General features: G+C 43.5%; 1 protein-coding gene across 2 annotated transcripts in view; it reads left to right on the top strand.

Annotated features, from left to right (window-relative positions):
- PHIP (PHIP subunit of CUL4-Ring ligase complex) overlaps positions 1–19,466 on the top strand; it is a 225,043-nt gene that overhangs the window by 131,088 nt on the left and 74,489 nt on the right. For both annotated transcript variants that reach the window (XM_077289845.1, XM_077289846.1), the window contains exons 16-22: positions 326–454; positions 2,882–3,107; positions 4,344–4,478; positions 5,965–6,148; positions 7,989–8,112; positions 10,880–11,023; positions 11,329–11,423. In XM_077289845.1, coding sequence (XP_077145960.1) covers positions 326–454; positions 2,882–3,107; positions 4,344–4,478; positions 5,965–6,148; positions 7,989–8,112; positions 10,880–11,023; positions 11,329–11,423 — 1,037 coding nt within the window. The remainder of the gene's footprint in view (positions 1–325; positions 455–2,881; positions 3,108–4,343; positions 4,479–5,964; positions 6,149–7,988; positions 8,113–10,879; positions 11,024–11,328; positions 11,424–19,466) is intronic.

Raw genomic sequence — 19,466 nt, forward strand, 5'->3', positions numbered from 1 at the left:
AAATGCAATAAAGAGATCAAAACATTATATGTATCACAAAATGGTGTCAATAAAAACATCAGCTCTGAGCACAAAAAATTAAGCCGTGATGTAGACCCCGAAAAATGGATACTCTACGGGTCTCTGTCTCAGTGGATAGGTGGTAGATGGGTTACCAAGTGTAAACAAGTTGTTAGAGTTGATCACTCATCATTTTATATAATACTTGTTCTACCCCAAGTTGTCTTCTCTCTTTAAATGTACTGCACTATGAATTAATAGCAATTTCTTATTGTTGTATTCACATTTTCTGGATGTTTGTGCGATATGTTTAACTGTCTTGCAGATCGAAGGACAGGGGCATGGAGCAGTATTTGACTGTAAGTGCTCTCCTGATGGACAACATTTTGCCTGCACTGACTCTCATGGTCATCTTTTAATTTTTGGCTTTGGTTCAAGCAGCAAATATGACAAGGTATAGTAAACAGAAAAATATCATAAATGTGACCAATGACTTGCAGGCAGTTGGATAAAATATTGGCTGTTTGATATAGTAGTCCATACCTGACGGATAGTGTTTTCCATGTGGGAAAAAAATAAAAATAATAAATATATTTCACTTCAGGAATTTTTTTTTTTTTTTTAATTAAATCTCCACCTTCCCTTACAAAACTCCCCCTCCTTCCCATAAAAATACTGAAATTCAAAATTGTGTAAGTTAAAAAAAAATGTTTTGCCCAGCAAAAATAAGTCCTAATACATCGGTCATCCAAAAAATGGATATTTTTTCACCACTAAAATAATAATAAAAAAAACCTGGTCAAGTTTGGAATCTCCATAATGTTAGTGATGAAGAGAATCATATTGCCGGAACCTTCGTACATTCCTCACCCAATCGCCTCCAAATATATTCCTGAGCATCCCCAATCATCCAGAAGTCAGTGCCTCAACACATCCTATTGTCTGCCCACTTTTGGAATCTTCAGACGTAACCTGAAAACTCCGCTCTTAAAGGGAACCTGCCACCAGGTTTGCCCGATATATAAGACCACCTACTTTCAGGCCTGATGTAAAACATTCTATAATGCTGTATATAAGCCCCAACCTGACCTGTAAGAGAAGAAAAAGGGCTTTTATTATACTCCCCTGCAGGGTTGTCTCTTCCGAGGAGGTGTCACCGGTCTTGGCTCAGCACCTCCCATCTTTATTTGATGCCATAATTCTTCTTTATTCGTGTGGATGACGCGTGCATACGTCATCCACACAGTCTCGTCGGCATCGCGCTCCTGCGCACGCGTATTCTCTGCACTGACTAGGGTAAAGTACTGCAGTGGGCATGCGCCGCGGTTCTTTGACCTTTCCCAGAGCTTGCGCACTGCAGTACTTTGCTCTGCCCTCAGCAGGGCAGAGAAGTACGCCTGCGCAGGAGCGCAATGTTGGTGAGACTTTGTGGATGACGTAGGGACGCATCATCCATGCGAAACGAGAAGGAGAGCGACATCGCAAGAAGAAGGGAGGCGCCGGACCAAGACCAGCGACATCCATCGGACCGGACCACCCTGAAGATAAGTATAATAAAAGCTCTCTTCTCTTGCAGGTCAGGTTCGGGCATGTATACAGCATTATAGACTGCTGTATATCAGGCCTGAAAGGTGATGGTCTTATTTCATATCGGACATACCTGGTGACAGGTGTGCTTTTTAAGTAAAGTCTACAGCCTCCAAATATCCCGCTGCCACATCACTACCACCGCCGTTGCTACAACCCCCTGACCTACTATCCCATTGCCATGTAGATTGTAAGCGAGTGAGGGCTTGGTCCTCTTCCCCTCTCTGTACCGGTGTAACAGGCCAGATTAACCCGGGGAATATACCCGGGGTTAAAGTGGCCTAGGCCGTATTATACCCCGGGTATATTCTGGCCTAGCCCAAACTATACCCCGGGTATAAATTGGACTAGTCCAGATTATACCCCTCCAGGTCAGAATATACCCCAGCTACTGTAGATCAGGCTCGCACAGGGCCCCAGGCAGCGCACATGGCCCAAGGCAGAGTACAGGGGCCCCAGGCAGCGCACAGGGGCCCCAGGCAGCGCACAGGGGCCCCAGGCAGCGCACAGGGGCCCCAGGCAGCGCACAGGGGCCCCAGGCAGCGCACAGGGGCCCCAGGCAGCGCACAGGGGCCCCAGGCAGCGCACAGGGGCCCCAGGCAGCGCACAGGGGCCCCAGGCAGCGCACGGTGCCCCAGGCAGCCCACATGGGCCCCAGGCAGCGCACGGAGCCCCAAACAGCGCACGGTGCACCAGGCAGCCCACAGGGGCCCCAGGCAGCCCACAGGGGCCCAGGCAGCGCACAGGGCCCCAGGCAGCGCACAGGGGGTCCCAGATAGCGCACAGGGGGGCAGAGACGGTGAGCAAGGGGGGGAAATAGACAGAGCGCATGTCCCTTGTGCACTGTCTCTGCCACTCCGTGTGCTGCCTGGGGCCCATGTGCGCTGCCTGGGGCGCCTGTGCGCTGCCTGATCTACAGCAGCTGGGGTATATTCTGACCTGGAGGGGTATAAACTGGACTAGTCCAATTTGTACCCCGGGGTATAGTTTGGGCTAGGCCAGATTATACCCGGGGTATAATCTGGCCTAGGCCACTTTACCCCCAGGTATATTCTGGGCGGGGGGGTTAAACTGGCCTGTTACACTGGTCTTACACTTAAATTATTGTAATTTATATATGTACTTTGTATGTACACTCTTTTCACATATGCAGCACCATGAAATCAACGGTGCTTGAAAAATGTGTGTTTATATAAATGGATATAGATGTATTGAATTATTTTTTAAGACTGTATGCAGTACTCTGTAAAAATTTTCACCTTTTTTCTTTTTTTTTTTTTATTCTGTTTTTCAGATAGCTGACCAAATGTATTTTCACAGTGATTATCGGCCTCTTATTCGTGATGCAAACAATTATGTCCTGGATGAACAAACGCAGCAGGCGCCACATCTTATGCCACCACCCTTTTTGGTAGATGTTGATGGTAATCCACACCCAGCCAGATACCAACGTCTTGTTCCTGGTCGTGAAAACTGCAGGGACGAGCAACTCATCCCTCAGATGGGCGTTACTTCATCAGGTATATTCAAAAGCAAAGTCATACAAATGGAAAAAATTGCAGCAAGTGTACTGCTATGTACCTGATACTTTACCGACGTATTGTAATATTAGATTTACCTAGTCTGCCATTTGTTGATGAAAAACCTTCTTTGGCCTCACATATATACTTTAAGGCTATGTCCACACACATTTTTGAGGTCTGCGGATTTTTCCGCAGCGGATTTGAGAAATCCGCAGGTAAAAGGCACTGCTTTTTACCTGCGGATTTACCGCAGATTTTATGCGGATTCCACCTGCGGTTTTACTCCTGCGGATTTCTATACAAGAACAGGTGTAAACCGCTGCGGAATCCGCACAAAAAATTGACATGCTGCAAAATCTAAACCGCTGTATTTCCGCGCGGTTTTTTTCGCAGCATGGACACAGCGGTTTCTGTTTTCCATAGGTTTACATGGTACTTGTAAACTCATGGAAAACTGCTGCGGACCTGCAGCAAAATCTGCAATGTGTGCACATAGCCTAAGACAGCCAAATATTATGAGTTTGCTTATGGTACACAGTGAATGTGGCATCTTAAAAGCTATGTCTGCCTTTTATTTTTTATTTTTCCATTGAATGGAAAAGTTAAAATAGAAAAAAATTAAAATGGGACGTAATTATAAAAACAAAATCCTACACGCAAACCTGGTACGACATCACAGAAACACAGTACAATGTTATCTTGCAGTCATGCTCGCTTATGTTCCTCTTTTATTTCTTCTAACTTACCAGATGTGTCAACATAGTAGACAAATGAAGGGAGATGTGGCTGTTGGTTTAGACCATACAGGGATGGATTGCTGTCAGCTAACAGTCTATATTGTAAATGAAAAAACTTGACACTTTTGATGTCTATTGCAAAGTTACTTCAGTTTAAATACATTGTGGCAATTCTTACAGGGGAAAAGATCTACATGTTTGTTTTGAGGATCCCCAAAAAATATTCTGATTCCATTGTAAGTGACACGGTTACAAAAAAATAAGTATCCCCACATTCCTGACTGGATGAGATCCCCTGTGTGTGCGCCCTGCACCCAGTAACATTCATCTGAAGCCATTTCTTTCCGTATGTTATGGAGGTTGCCTCCCTTGGACATAGGAACAAGGTCTCACAACCTCCGTTCACAATTTGGAGACTGCATATTATTTAATTGCCAGAACATTACTTTTATTTGCATAATGATCTTGTCCTGTTCTTGATTTACTATGATCATAGGTCTGAATCAAGTTCTCAGTCAGCAGACCAGTAATGAAGTGAGTCCTTTGGATAGCCTGATCCAGCGACTACAGCAGGAGCAAGACCAGCGAATAAATGCTGAAACCGGCAATGTCAGCAACCGTTCAGCCAGAGGTAACTGTAATAAGATTATTTTTTTACATATACAGACATACAGTTGCTTAAAACTTTCCAAAGAGTGTTATATCTAGCACATCAGATTTCATGCCATAAATTCAATAATGGAAGTCGGATGTCAAAGTTCAAAGAGGAGAACCACAAATCACATAGGATAAGGTCCCTATTGACATGTTTCAAAGCGCACTGCTTCTTATTCATAAATACTTCTTATAATAACTTGTTTCAGAGTAAGAAGCAATGTGCTTCGAAATGCATCAACAGGGAGCTTCTCCAATGGGATTTGTGGTTTGCTTCTTAGACCTATTTTTTACAACTTATTTCTATTGATTTTATGGAAAAAGAAGGGTTTTACTTCTGACAGGCTGGATCTGTCTCACTTTGGAATGTGCTATATACTGTGGATTTGCGATCCCATGCACCTGACAGGACAGGTGAGTTGATGGATTAGTTCACAATTACTTGAAACTAATGCACCATAAAGTATGATATAGGCCATTTTTCAGGTAAGCATAGTTATGGTGCACTCCTATAAGGAATTTAAGTCCTGGACGCACTGTGGGTCTGAGGACCCAAAATGACTGAGTCCTCCGGACCTGTGAAACTGTCAGCTTGGCTCTTAAGATCCGTGTTTGTGTCATGACTTGACTTGAATCTTTAATACAGCCTCACAAATGCGCCCTCAATTAGCTTGCTTAAAACTAGCCATAATTATAGTTATGCAGGTTTGCTATAATGTGTTATTGTATGCAGTCTTTTAGATGTTTGTATACAGTAAAATATTAATCAGGTTGACTGTGTATAGTAAATGTTTTAAATGCTTAACTTCCAGGCGGGAAAGCTCAACCGTTGTACCGAGGACACTTCCAGGGCCCTTGGGAAGGTTTTCTGGAAGAGTCTTTTGGACTTAGAAAAAAAAGAAAAAACCTGAAAATTTCTGATTTTGTGCACAAATAGACTTAAAAGGGTTGTTCACTACTAGGACAACCCCTTCTTGATCTAAATATTTGGCCTCGATTAAAACAAAAAAGCTTATACTCTCCTCCCATGTCAGCGCTGTTCCAGCGGTGTTGGCAGTCGCGGTCCCGGGGCTCTCGTGCGTGTATGACATGTGGTGCCCTGTGCCCAATCAGCGCTGGCATCGCTGTCTCCGCTTTCAAACAAATTGAACATGAAGAGGAAGTCAGGGCTGTGGCTTTTTATCTAATTTCATGTTCAATGCGTTACAAAGGCGAGGATAGTAATGCCAGCACTGATTGGGCACCAGGCTCACGTGACTTAACGGCACAAGAGCCCCCGGACTGTGAGTGCAGACACCGCTGGAACGGCTCTGATGACATGGGAAGGTGAGTATAGACTTTTTTATTTTATCTGGGCCCAAACTTTAGATCAAGAAGGGGTTGTCCTAGTAGTGGACAACCACTTTGATTGCAGTCTGTCAGGAAGTACTGTCAAATTCTGACTGTAATTTTGTACTTTAAAGCTTCGGTGAGTTCCACTTCTGAAGTTCATTCTCCACCAAATATTGGCTTACGGCGCAGTGGTCAAATTGAGGGTGTTCGACAGATGCATAGCAATGCACCAAGAAGTGAAATAGCCACTGAACGTGACCTCGTAGCTTGGAGTCGTAGAGTAGTGGTCCCAGAGCTACCTCCTGCTGTAGCCAGGTAAATACTTGTGGTATGAATTAAAGGGGTTGTCTGTTCCTATTTCACATTGTATTATTGTGCTCTTGATGGTGGTAAAAACATAACAAAAAAAAATAAAGCAAGATTCATCAAAGCTTTCACTCCAGACTTCTAGAATCAAAAGCTATGAAAAGTCTCAACATTTTTAGTGCAGCTTCGAGTTGTGCTAAAATTTGAGATTTAATTCTTGCCCAGCTCTGATGAAATGGGTAGAGCTGGGACAGGGGCATGGTGACAGCTGCTTATCAAATTTATGACATGTGTCGGCGTTCGCTACACAAATCTTGCTTAAGCAGGGACTAGAGTAAGATTTGTGGTGAGGCGGACCCAACTTCACGTCTCACCTGATTCATTAAGAGGTGTGCGTCTCTTAAAGAATCAAGAGCCTGAAATTCCACTTCACCCTCTTTACTGCTGCTAGCGTTTCCTGTCTGTCCTCGAGTTGGGTGTGGGGGAATGTTATGTATGCATATGTATGTGTAGATTTATGTCTACTATGATCAGCATAAATAAGTACACCACGATTTGTTAGAAAACCTTTAGTTTCCTTTCAGAATCAACATTTTCTATAGTATACCATGCTAAAAAATACTCCCCACAAATGTGGGACATTAATTATAAGCAAGATTTATTTTGCACACCCACAAAAGTAATTTTTCTAACACTGTTGCAAAAATGAGTATCCTCTCTCATGCAGCGTCTGTCACCATGGATCCAGGATGTCTTCACTGGATGGTGATGCAAGAAATTGTAGTAATTTCCTGCAACTGGAATTGAGTGCAGCCCCAGCCTCGTGACGTCCTGTTTGAGACTCCTCTCAAACAAAACGTCACAAAGTGCAGTAAAAAGCAAACAAACATTTGGAGTAGGATATTTTATAATGAAGCGAATTACAAAAGTGGTTATGTTGTAAAGATATTTAGATAGGGCATTTTAAGACTACCCCTTTAAGAAATCTCCCTCTTTAAATGTTTATATATTAGACTAGTGTTGAATGTTTATTGTCTGTTTTTTTTTTAAATAATATTTGACATAAAGAAGCACTCCTCCCATCAAAGTTTTTATCCTCTCAATAGATTGCAAACATATTATATAGCACAGTGTACTTACAATTGCTCATTTTGCCTTTCTACCCAGCTAATTCTTCTGTTTTCTCTGCTCCATGTAGAAACAGGAAATGTCTTTTACCTGCAGAAATCATTCCCCTCTTCAACTCCTGATTAGAAATAAGCGAATTTGATCGGGTCCCCACTTATCCTGCAAGCTATAGCGCTTACCGAATAAGCTGCAAAGGGAACCCGGATATCTGGATCGCGCCAGCCGTTCAGCTCCGCAGCTGCAGGTGTCGCAGCTGTGTGACAGTCACAGCACATACATGGAGAGCCTGTGTGTTGGGCTCTCTATGCATGTGTTCCCTCTGCAGCTTATTCGGTAAGCGCTGTAGCCTGCTGAATAAGCAGGGACCCGATTCGTTCATCTGTACTCCTGACCCAGGTACTCCCCTTACCCCCTGCCATTGACGTTTGCTGTGACTGATTCTCTTACATGGAAAATTGACCTCCCGTTCCTACATTGAGCTTAGAAGCATTCAGCTAGTCAGTTTTTAATCACATGATGTCATAAATGTAATGAAGAGAAGAATTAACTGGGTAGAAAGACAAAATGAGCTATTGTAAGTGCACAGTGCTATATAATATGATGGCTGCAATATATTAAGAGGATAAAAAGTTAGATGGGAGTGCTGCTGTAAATATATATCCGTTCAATGCAAAACTTAGCTGGGAGAATTACATTGACAATTTGTTGATTATGTCCTTAGCAAACAGGAGGAATGGAGAACAGCAAAAGGAGAGGAGGAAATACATCTTTACAAAGCAGAAGAGAAAAGGAGATCTCTTTCAAACCACACTGCCCGAGAAAATAAAGCTGTCTCTTGCACAAAGGTGAGTTACGCCAGACTGATAAGTGAGCACAAAGTAATAGATCGGAGGCGCACTTTGGTATTGTATGTACTCTTTAGTAGGTGACTATCTTTGCTTTTCATTTTTCAAATGGCTTTTTGCAGCACACGACCCCCCCAACAAGTCCTGAGGAGTAGAAATGTATTCTATTTGAGATGTGACATCTATAAATCATCTGCAGGTGCTACAAATGTAGCATTTACTTGGATATAGGACACAAAATACACTGCTCAAAAAAATAAAGGGAACACTAAAATCCCAAACCTAGATATCACTGAATGAAATATTCCAGTTGTAAATCTTAATTCATTATATAGTGGAATGTGTTAAGAGCAATAAAACCTAAAAATGATCAACGTAAATCACAACTAATATCCCAAGGAGAACTGGAGTTGGAATAATGCTCAAAATCAAAGTGGAAAATGAAGTTACAGGCTGATCCAACTCCAGTGGAAATGCCTCAAGACAAGGAAATGATGCTCAGTTGTGTGTGTGGCCTCCACGAGCCTGTATGCCCTCCCTACAACGCCTGGGCATCCTGATGAGGCCGCGGATGGTCTCCTGAGTGATCTCCTCGAAGACCTGGACTAAAGCATCTGCCAACTCCTGGACAGTCTGTGGTGCAACGTGACGTTGGTGGATGGTGCGAGACATGATGTCCCAGATGTGTTCAATCAGATTCTGGTCTGGGGAACGGGCGGGCCAGTCCATAGCTTCAATGCCTTCATCTTGCAGGAATTGCTGACACACTCCAGCCACAAGGGGTCTGAGGATCTCTTCCCAGTACCTAATGGCAGTCAGGCTACCTCTGGCGAGCACATGGAGGGCTGTGCGGCCCTCCAAAGAAATGCCACCCCACACCATTACTAACCCACTGTGAAACCGGTCATACTGAAGGATATTGCAGGCAGCAGATCGCTCTCCACGGTGTCTCCAGACACTCACGTCTGTCACATGTGCTCAGTGTGAACTTTCTTTCACCCTGTGCTCTTCACAGATGCCAGTGGCGAATTTGCCAATCCTAGTGTTCTGTGGCAAATGCCTAGTATCCTGCACGGCGTTGGGCTGTGAGCACAATCCCCATCTGTGGACCGTCCTCATGGAGTCGATTTCTAACCGTTTATGCAGACATATGCACATTTGTGGCCTGTTGGAGGTCATTTTGCAGGGCTATGGCAGTGCTCCTCGCACAAAGACTGCGGTAGCAGTCCTGCTGCTGGGTTGTTGCCCTCCTACGGCCCCCTCCACGTTTCCTGGTGTACTGGCCTGTCTCCTGGTAGCGCCTCCAGCCTCTGGACACTACACTGACGCAAACCTCCTTGCCACAACTCGCATTGATGTGCCATCCTGGATGAGCTGCACTACCTCAGCCACTTGTGTGGGTTGTAGAGTCCGTCTCATGCTACCACGAGTGTGAAAGCACAACCAACATTCAAAAGTGACCAAAACATTAGCCAGAAAGCATTGGTACTGAGATGTGGTCTGTGGTCCCCACCTGCAGAACCACTCCTGTATTGAGTGTGTCTTGATAATTGCCAATAATTTCCATCTGTTGTCTATTCCATTTGCACAACAGCATGTGAAATTGATTGTCAATCAGTGTTGATTCCTAAGTGGACAGTTTGATTTCACAGAAGTTTAATTTAGGCTACGTTCACATTAGCGTTGTGCGACGCAGCGTCGGGCGCCACTGCGGCGACGCATGCGTCATGCGCCCCTATATTTAACATGGGGGAGCATGGACATGCGTTGCACTTGCGTTTTGTGACGCATGCGTCACTGCGGCGCACGCGTCAGGGTGCAGAGGACGCAGCAAGTTGCATTTTTTGTGCGTCCAAAATCAAGCAAAAAAAGGACGCATGCGTTACAAAACAATGCGTTTTGCATGCGTTTTGTATGCGTTGTGCGTTGCGTCGCCGACGCAACACACAACGCAAATGTGAACGTAGCCTTACTTGGAGTTATATTCTGTTGTTTAAGTGTTCCCTTTGTTTTTTTGAGCAGTGTAAATCCTGTGGCAATATACATGCAGTATTTTCATTATTGAGGGATACGATGAAATACTTGACTGTACACCACTTGAATAAATAGCAGTCAAATCACCTTCCTATCCGTGTTTCATTTTCAATGCATATTGTATTCACTGAATTTGTAATTGGAGCTTACAATAAAATGGCAATACCTCCTACCTTCTACAAATATGTACTAAACACCGTTTATTTAAAAATAAATAACAATGACAATAATGTATCCTGGCATGCTGCAACGTGTTATGCTGTGGTTTCATTCAAGTCGGGTACATACCTCACATCGGTCTCTATTGCTTACTGCCAGGGAGGATGAACCTCGCATGTGTCTGCTAGATTTGCCAAAAGTCGGTGGTGACGTTGCTCTTGCAATTAATGTTACGCATGCTCACGGGAGAGAAATGATGATTAGTGGATCGATAATTCTTGACTAGTCACCTGATAATTTGTATGTCCCTGGTTAAATTAAAATAATTATTTTTAGGAAAATGTAATCAGAATGAAACGACGAAAAGGGACTTGTTTACACCAATCTAAAGAGTAGAATATAGACAGGGCAGTTTGAGGGACATGGGGATGCTGTCAGGTTCTCATTAAACTCCATATTATAAATGGGAATGTACAAAAGCTGCAGTGAAATAATCTGTAGGGCACCTGCCTGTTCAGTATTATGTACGGTAATGTGTCTCACACACCGCTTTCTATTGGGTTGTTTTAATTAGCTGCAGAACCATTCTCATGAGCTGTTATTGGAACCTGGAGATGCAAGAAGGCAGCAACAAGCCGGCCAGCACAACTATCGAACAAGGGCAACTTTAGAAGACCAAGCCGGGCCTTCAGAAGATCATGAAAATGGCTCATCAGATGTAAGATTTCAGTAGATCAGTGGATGCTCTAATACATTTTGTACCATGCAATTACTTAACCCTCATGAGTGATTCTCTGCTGTTCGGAGTATGGTACGGACTTTCTGTACTGTCTACTATAGGACATTTATACAATTCCGGATTGGGCTATGTAAATACAATCTGTTAGCCCAAATCTGCATAATCCAGTGGTGACAGTCTGTTGTATAAGGGTGAAGAAAATACACTTGAATAGATCACAACTTTCAGAATCCAAGCTGCTGATTTCTCACACTAGTCATTTGTGATTTTTTTTTTCAAACTAGGAAGCAGACGTTGAAAGTGAGGCTGTGGCAGCAAGTGCCGCAACATCTGAAGATGAAGACAAGCCTAACTGGAACAGTGATGACAGTAGTTCAAGGTAACGGAATCTTAGGATTTAAACACAGCGCTTCTGTTTTGCCAGCATCCTGTGATATTTGAAGGAAAAGGGTGTTTTTTTTTTGTTTGTTTTTTTTTAGTATTGTATATTTGTGTTGCCTTGAGTTTTAAACCAAGTAATTTGGGAGTAGGTTGAGTCCAGATGCAAGTGTTTTCTCGGTATTTATTTTTTTACCCGCAAAATAATCCACATAGCCACCGATTTAAAGGGAATCTGTCAGTAGGTTTTTGCTATGTGGTCAATGAGCAGCACACTGTAGGGGCAAAAACACGGATTCCTGCAATGTATTGCTTAACCCCTTTACCCCCAAGGGTGGTTTGCACGTTATGGACCGGGCCAATTTTTACAATTCTGACCTCTGTCCCTTTATGAGGTTATAACTCTGGAACGCTTCAACGGATCCCAGTGATTGACATTTTCTCGTGACATATTGTACTTCATGATAGTGGTAAAATTTCTTCGATATAACTTGCGTTTATTTGTGAAAAAACTGAAATTTGGCGAAAATTTTGAAAATTTCGCAATTTTCCAACTTTGAATTTTTATGCAATTAAATCACAGAGATATGTCACACAAAATACTTAATAAGTAACATTTCCCACATGTCTACTTTACATCAGCACAATTTTGGAACCAAAATTTTTTTTGTTAGGGAGTTATAAGGGTTAAAAGTTGACCAGCAATTTCTCATTTTTACACCACCATTTTTTTTAGGGACCACATCTCATTTAAAGTCATTTTGAGGGGTCTATATGATAGAAAATACCCAAGTATGACACCATTCTAAAAACTGCACCCCTCAAGGTGCTCAAAACCGCATTCAAGAAGTTTATTAACCCTTCAGGTGTTTCACAGGAATTTTTGGAATGTTTAAATAAAAATGAACATTTAACTTTTTTTCACAAAAAATTTACTTCAGCTCCAATTTGTTTTATTTTACCAAGGGTAACAGGAGAAAATGGACCCCAAACGTTGTTGTACAATTTGTCCTGAGTACGCCGATACCCCATATGTGGGGGTAAACCCCTGTGTGGGCACACGGGAGAGCTCGGAAGGGAAGGAGCACTGTTTTACTTTTTCAACGCAGAATTGGCTGGAATTGAGATCGGACGCCATGTCGCATTTGGAGAGCCCCTGATGTGCCTAAACAGTGGAAACCCCCCAATTATAACTGAAACCCTAATGTAAACACACCCCTAACCCTAATCCCAACGGTAACCCTAACCACACCCCTAACCCAGACACACCCCTAACCCTAATCCCAACCCTATTCCCAACCGTAAATGTAACCCTAACTTTAGCCCCAACCCTAACTGTAGCCTTAACCCTAGCCCCAACCCTAGCCCCAACCCTAGCCCCAACCCTAGCCCTAACCCTAGCCCTAACCCTAGCCCTAACCCTAGCCCTAACGGGAAAATGGAAATAAATACGTTTTTTTAATTTTTTTACTTTTCCCTAACTAAGGGGGTGATGAAGGGGGGTTTGACTTACTTTTATAGCGGGTTTTTTAGCGGATTTTTATGATTGGCAGCCGTCACACACTGAAAGACGCTTTTTATTGCAAAAAATATTTTTTGCATTACCACATTTTGAGAGCTATAATTTTTCCATATTTGAGACCACAGAGTCATGTGAGGTCTTGTTTTTTGCGGGACGAGTTGACGTTTTTATTGGTAACATTTTCGGGCACGTGACATTTTTTGATCGCTTTTTATTCCGATTTTTGTGAGGCAGAATGACCAAAAACCAGCTATTCATGAATTTCTTTTGGGGGAGGCGTTTATACCGTTCCGCGTTTGGTAAAATTGATAAAGCAGTTTTATTCTTCGGGTCAGTACGATTACAGCGATATCTCATTTATATCATTTTTTTATGTTTTGGCGCTTTTATACGATAAAAACTATTTTATAGAAAAAAAGAATTATTTTGGCATCGCTTTATTCTGAGGACTATAACTTTATTTTTTTGCTGATGATGGCAGCTCTTTTTTTGCGGGACAAAATGTCGCTTTCAGCGGTACCATGTTTATTTATATCTGTCTTTTTGATCTCGTTTTATTCCACTTTTTATTCGGCGGTATGATAATAAAGCGTTGTTTTTTGCCTCGTTTTTTTTTTCTTTTCTTACGGTGTTTACTGAAGGGGTTAACTAGTGGGACAGTTTTATAGGTTGGGTCGTTACGGACGCGGCGATACTAAATATGTGTACTTTTATTGTTTTTTTTTTTTTATTTAGATAAAGAAATGTATTTATGGGAATAATATATATATATTTTTTCTTTATTTAGGAATTTTTTTACACATGTGGAAATTTTTTTTTTTACTTTTTTACTTTGTCCCAGGGGGGGACATCACAGATCGGTGATCTGACAGTTTGCACAGCACTCTGTCAGATCACCGATCTGACTTAGAGCACTGCAGGCTTACCAAGCGCCTGCTCTGAGCAGGCACTCGGTAAGCCACCTCCCTCCCTGCAGGACCCGGATGCCGCGGTCATCTTGGATCCGGGACCTGCAGCGAGGAAGGAGGTAGGAGACCCTCGGAGCAACGCGATCACATCATGTTGCTGCGGGGTCTCAGGGAAGCCCGCAGGGAGCCCCCTCCCTGCGCGATGCTTCCCTATACCGTCGGCACACCGCGATCATGTTTGATCGCGGTGTGCCAGGGGTTAATGTGCCGGGGGCGGTCCGTGACCGCTCCTGGCACATAGCGCCGGATGTCAGCTGCGATAGGCAGCTGACACTCGGCCGCGCTCCCCCCGTGAGCACGGCCGATCGCGCTGGACGTACTATTCTGTCCTTGGGAAGTAGGGCCCACCCCACATGGACGGAATAGTACGTCCAATGACAGAAAGGGGTTAAAATGCTGGTTTCTGTAGTTTTTACAAATTCACTGGCTAGATCTGCAGCAGAATAAACATTCTCTGAGTGCTGAGCCTTGTATAACCCCCAGTAGTTAGGTGTTAATCAGTGGTGGAGTGGGGTTACACACAGCAGCAGGACTAGGTGGCATCAGACAACTTGTACTCTAATGAGAATCTTCGGCTGATAAAACACTGATTTTTATTGAAACCATACAACACAGCTCAGTAAGTGACACATCGCTGAAAGGGTCTCTGCCCCTTCATCATTCTGTGCTCAAATTAAACAGCAAAAACCTGCTGGCATTTTCTCTTTAGGCTATGTGCACACATTCAGGAATGTCTGCAGAATTTTCCTGAACAAAACCGGACTTTTTCTGCAGGAAAACTGCTCGCATTTTTTTCATGCTTTTTTTTTGGTGTGGATTTTTTGCGTTCATTAAATCCTAAAACTGACCTGCCATTATGATTTTCCATGTCATTACGAGTTTGTAGATAATCAAACATGTATACCGTATATACTCGAGTATAAGCTGACCCGAGTATAAGCCGACCCCCCTAATTTTGCCACAAAAAACTGGGAAAACTTATTGACTTGAGTATAAGCCTAGGGTGGAAAATGCAGCAGCTACCGGTGAATTTCAAAAATAAAAATAGATGCTCCATACCATTCATTATGGCCCCATAGATGCTCCACATAAAGCTGTGCCACATATAATGCTCTGCACCGTTCATTATGGCCCCATAGATGCTCCACATAAAGCTGTGCCATATATAATGCTCTGCACCGTTCAGTATAGCCCCATAGACGCTCCACATAAAGCTGCCCCATATATAATGCTCTGCACAGTTCATTATGGCCCCATAGATGCTCCATAGAAAGCTGTGCCATATACAATGCTCTGCACCTTTGATTATGGCCCCATAGAAAGCTGTGCCATATACAATGCTCTGCACCTTTGATTATGGCCCCATAGATGCTCCATAGAAAGCTGTGCCATATAAAATGTTCTGCACCTTTGATTATGGCCCCATAGAAAGCTGTGCCATATACAATGCTCTGCACCTTTGATTATGGCCCCATAGAAAGCTGTGCCATATACAATGCTCTGCACCTTTGATTATGGCCCCATAGATAGCTGTGCCATATACAATGCTCTGCACCTTTGATTATGGCCCCATAGATAGCTGTGCCATATACAATGCTCTGCACCTTTGATTATGGCCCCATAGATAGCTGTGCAATATACAATGCCCTGCACCTTTGATTATGGCCCCATAGATAGCTGTGCCATATACAATGCCCTGCACCTTTGATTATGGCCCCATAGATAGCTGTGCCATATACAATGCTCTGCACCTTTGATTATGGCCCCATAGATAGCTGTGCCATATACAATGCTCTGCACCTTTGATTATGGCCCCATAGATAGCTGTGCCATATACAATGCTCTGCACCTTTGATTATGGCCCCATAGATAGCTGTGCAATATACAATGCCCTGCACCTTTGATTATGGCCCCATAGATAGCTGTGCAATATACAATGCCCTGCACCTTTGATTATGGCCCCATAGATAGCTGTGCCATATACAATGCCCTGCTCCTTTGATTATGGCCCCATAGATAGCTGTGCCATATATAATGCTCTGCACCTTTGATTATGGCCCCATAGATAGCTGTGCCATATACAATCCTCTGCACCTTTGATTATGGCCCCATAGATGCTCCACATAAAGCTGTGCCATATATATAATGCTCTGCACCGTTGCCCCATAGATAGCTGTGCCATATACAATGCTCTGCACCTTTGATTATGGCCCCATAGATAGCTGTGCCATATACAATGCTCTGCACCTTTGATTATGGCCCCATAGATAGCTGTGCCATATACAATGCTCTGCACCTTTGATTATGGCCCCATAGATAGCTGTGCCATATATAATGCCCTGCACCTTTGATTATGGTCCCATAGATAGCTGGGCCATATATAATGCTCTGCACCTTTGATTATGGCCCCATAGATGCTCCACATAAAGCTGTGCCATATATATATAATGCTCTGCGCCGTCGCCCCATAGATACTCCACATAAATCTGTGCAATATACAATGCTGCTGCAATAAAAAAAACAACCACATACTCACCTCTCTTGCTTGCAGCTCCTCAGCGTCCCGTCCTGGCGTCTCTCCGCACTGACTGTTCAGGCAGAGGGCGGCGCGCACACTATATGCGTCATCGCGCCCTCTGACCTGAACAGTCAGAACAAGAGGACGCGAAGACAGAGCGGCGCTCGGCGGGTGGAACGTGGACAGGACTATGAGATACTTACCTGCTCCCGGCGTCCCTGGCTCCTTCTCCAGGACAGCTGGTCTCCGGGTGCCGCAGCCTCTTCCTCTGTCAGCGGTCACCGTTACCGCTGATTAGAGGAATGAATTTGCGGCTCCACCCGTATGGGAGTGGAGTCCATATTCATTTCTCTAATGAGCAGTCCCACATGACCGCTGAACAGGGGACGAGCTGCGGCACCGAAGACCGTGGGACGGGCAGGGGGAGCGCCGGGACTAGGTGAGTATGCGACACGCTCTCTCCCCCTCACCCGCCGACCCCACCGCCGACCGTGACTCGAGTATAAGCCGAGAGGGGCACTTTCAGCCCAACAATTTGGGCTGAAAATCTCGGCTTATACTCGAGTATATACGGTAGGTCCTTTTTTTATTTTAAGTGATGAAAAAAAAAATCCTAAGTTTGGTTTAAAAAACAAACAAACACCTTTTTCCCAAGACCTGTAGCGTCCCCACGTTTCGTGATCTGTGGCTAAGTAATTGCTTATTTGTTGCTCGCCAAGCTGACATTTTTATTGATAGCATTTTGGTGTAGATACGATCTTTTGATTGCCCATTATTGCAATGTAGCGGCAACCCAAAAAAAAAGGGTAACTGAGGTTTTGAATTTTTTTCTCGTCACGGTTAATTATTTTTTTTGTATTGATCGGGCTATTCTGAACTTTGCAATACCAAATATGTGCATTTTTTTTAAAAAAAATTGTTTTTTTGGGGGGGGAAAGTGGGGTAATTTGAACTTTTGCTACTTTTTAAAATATTTTTAAAAACATTTTTTTTTTGCATACTTCAATAGTTCTCATGGGAGACTAGAAGCTGCATCACTTCGATCGCCTCTGCTTCACACAGGCGATGATCAGATCGCCTCTGTGTAGCAGAAATGCTCACTTGCTATAAGAAACGACCACCGGGCGGCGCTCATAGCAATCTGGCAATGACAACCAGAGGTCTGCTTCAGACCTCTTGTTGTCATGCCGACCCATCGGTGACCTGTGATCATGTGATGGTGTCACCTGATGGGTAGGATTTACGACGTGATTCCGGTAAATGTTAGTTAAATGCCGCGGCATTTAACTAGTTAAAAGCCGTCAGTTGTGGGCACATGTCGACTGTATGTATCAGCTGACATGTGCCCTTGAAAGGAGAGGGCCGAGTGCCGGAGCCCGCACCAAACAGGGGGAGTCCGACATTGGTGTACTATTACGTCAGATGTCTGAAAGGGGTTAAAGTGTCACAGGCCAGGTTTCAGAAATGTATCCTGTTCAATAAAGTCAAAATGAACTCTGTCACTAAGCGGTTAAATAAAAAAATGAACCTATACATGTTTGGTATCTGCAAAGTCATAATCACCTCGAGAATCATAATGGCAGGTCAGTTTTAGCGAGCATGGGGGGGAAAAAACAAACAAAAAATAATTGTGGAATTGCACTTTTTCTTTGCAATTTAAACTTGGATTTCTTTCCCAGTTTTCCAGTGCATTATATGGTAAAATCAATAATGTCGTTCAAAAGTAGAACTCGCCTTGCAAAAAACAAGCCCTTACATGGCCATGTTGACAGAAAAATATAATCGTTATAGCTCTGGGAAGAACGGGAGCGAAAAACGAAAAATGGCCCGGGGGTGAAAGGGTTAAAGGGAATCTGTCAGTAGGATCAATCCTCCAAAGCGGTCTGTGTGGGCATATAGGTCATAGAAAGATGAGTAAAATGATACCTTTATATCTGAGATCCCGAGGTTTTATACCAGATAAATCCACAATTTTCTGATATGCAAGTGAGCTTTTCTATACCCACATCTCAAGAGCTTATTTTAAATAAAAGGGGCAGTTACCAGTGTGATTCATATGCAAATTGCCTCTTCAGCGAAAAAGAGGACATGAACTCTATAGCGCCACATGTTGGAAGTAGCGATCCTACAAATCATAATCAAACCTTTTAAAGAAGTTTCCGAACCCATAATATAGTCTTATAGGTTTCTGAACATTTTTATTTTTTTTATTTATTGTTATAGCGCCATTTATTCCATGGCGCTTTACAAGTGAGGAGGGGTATACATAATAAAAACAAGTACAATAATCTTGAACAATACAAGTCATAACTGGTACAGTAGGAGAGAGGACCCTGCCCGCGAAGGCTCACAATCTACAAGGGATGGGTGAGAATACAGTAGGCGAGGATAGAGCTGGTCATGCAGCGGTTTGGTCGATCGGTGGTTACTGCAGGTTGTAGGTTGAACATTGAGTCTTCCCCCAATTACAAAGAGTACAACTATTGGTCCTTTGTAACTGTATCTTTGCAGTTTAGATATTGCTGGTATATGTAATCAAATTGATAAACTTCACCCAAATCTTTCTTTATTGCTTCATTGGGCGACACAGGTAACCATGGGTGTATGCTGCTGTCGCTGGGAGGCTGACACTAGGCAAAATAGTTATCTCCTACTCAGCTGGGTAAACCCACCGACTGGCACAAAGCTTCTCAGTTTTAGCTTGGTGGCAGTAGGAGGCAGACCTGGATCTGATCCCAGGTCTGTCTTTTTCTTCTTAGGTCACCTTGTTTGTGTTAGTAACAGTGATGAGCGAACCTGCTCAGAACTCGTATTATCCGAGCATGTTGGAGTGTTATCGGAGTATCTTGGGCGTGCTCAAATAATATGTTAAGTCTCTGTGATTGTTAGACTTCCGCAACAACATGCCGGGAATGCCTGTTGTTTAGGCAATTCCTGCTTATGTTGCGGCTGTCTAACAGCCGCAAAACATGCAGCCACAGGGACACTTAACATATTGGAGCACGCCCAAGATACTCAGATATCAAGTTATACGAG

This window comes from Ranitomeya variabilis, chromosome 2, assembly GCF_051348905.1.
Source record: "Ranitomeya variabilis isolate aRanVar5 chromosome 2, aRanVar5.hap1, whole genome shotgun sequence".
Lineage (NCBI taxonomy): Eukaryota > Metazoa > Chordata > Amphibia > Anura > Dendrobatidae > Ranitomeya > Ranitomeya variabilis.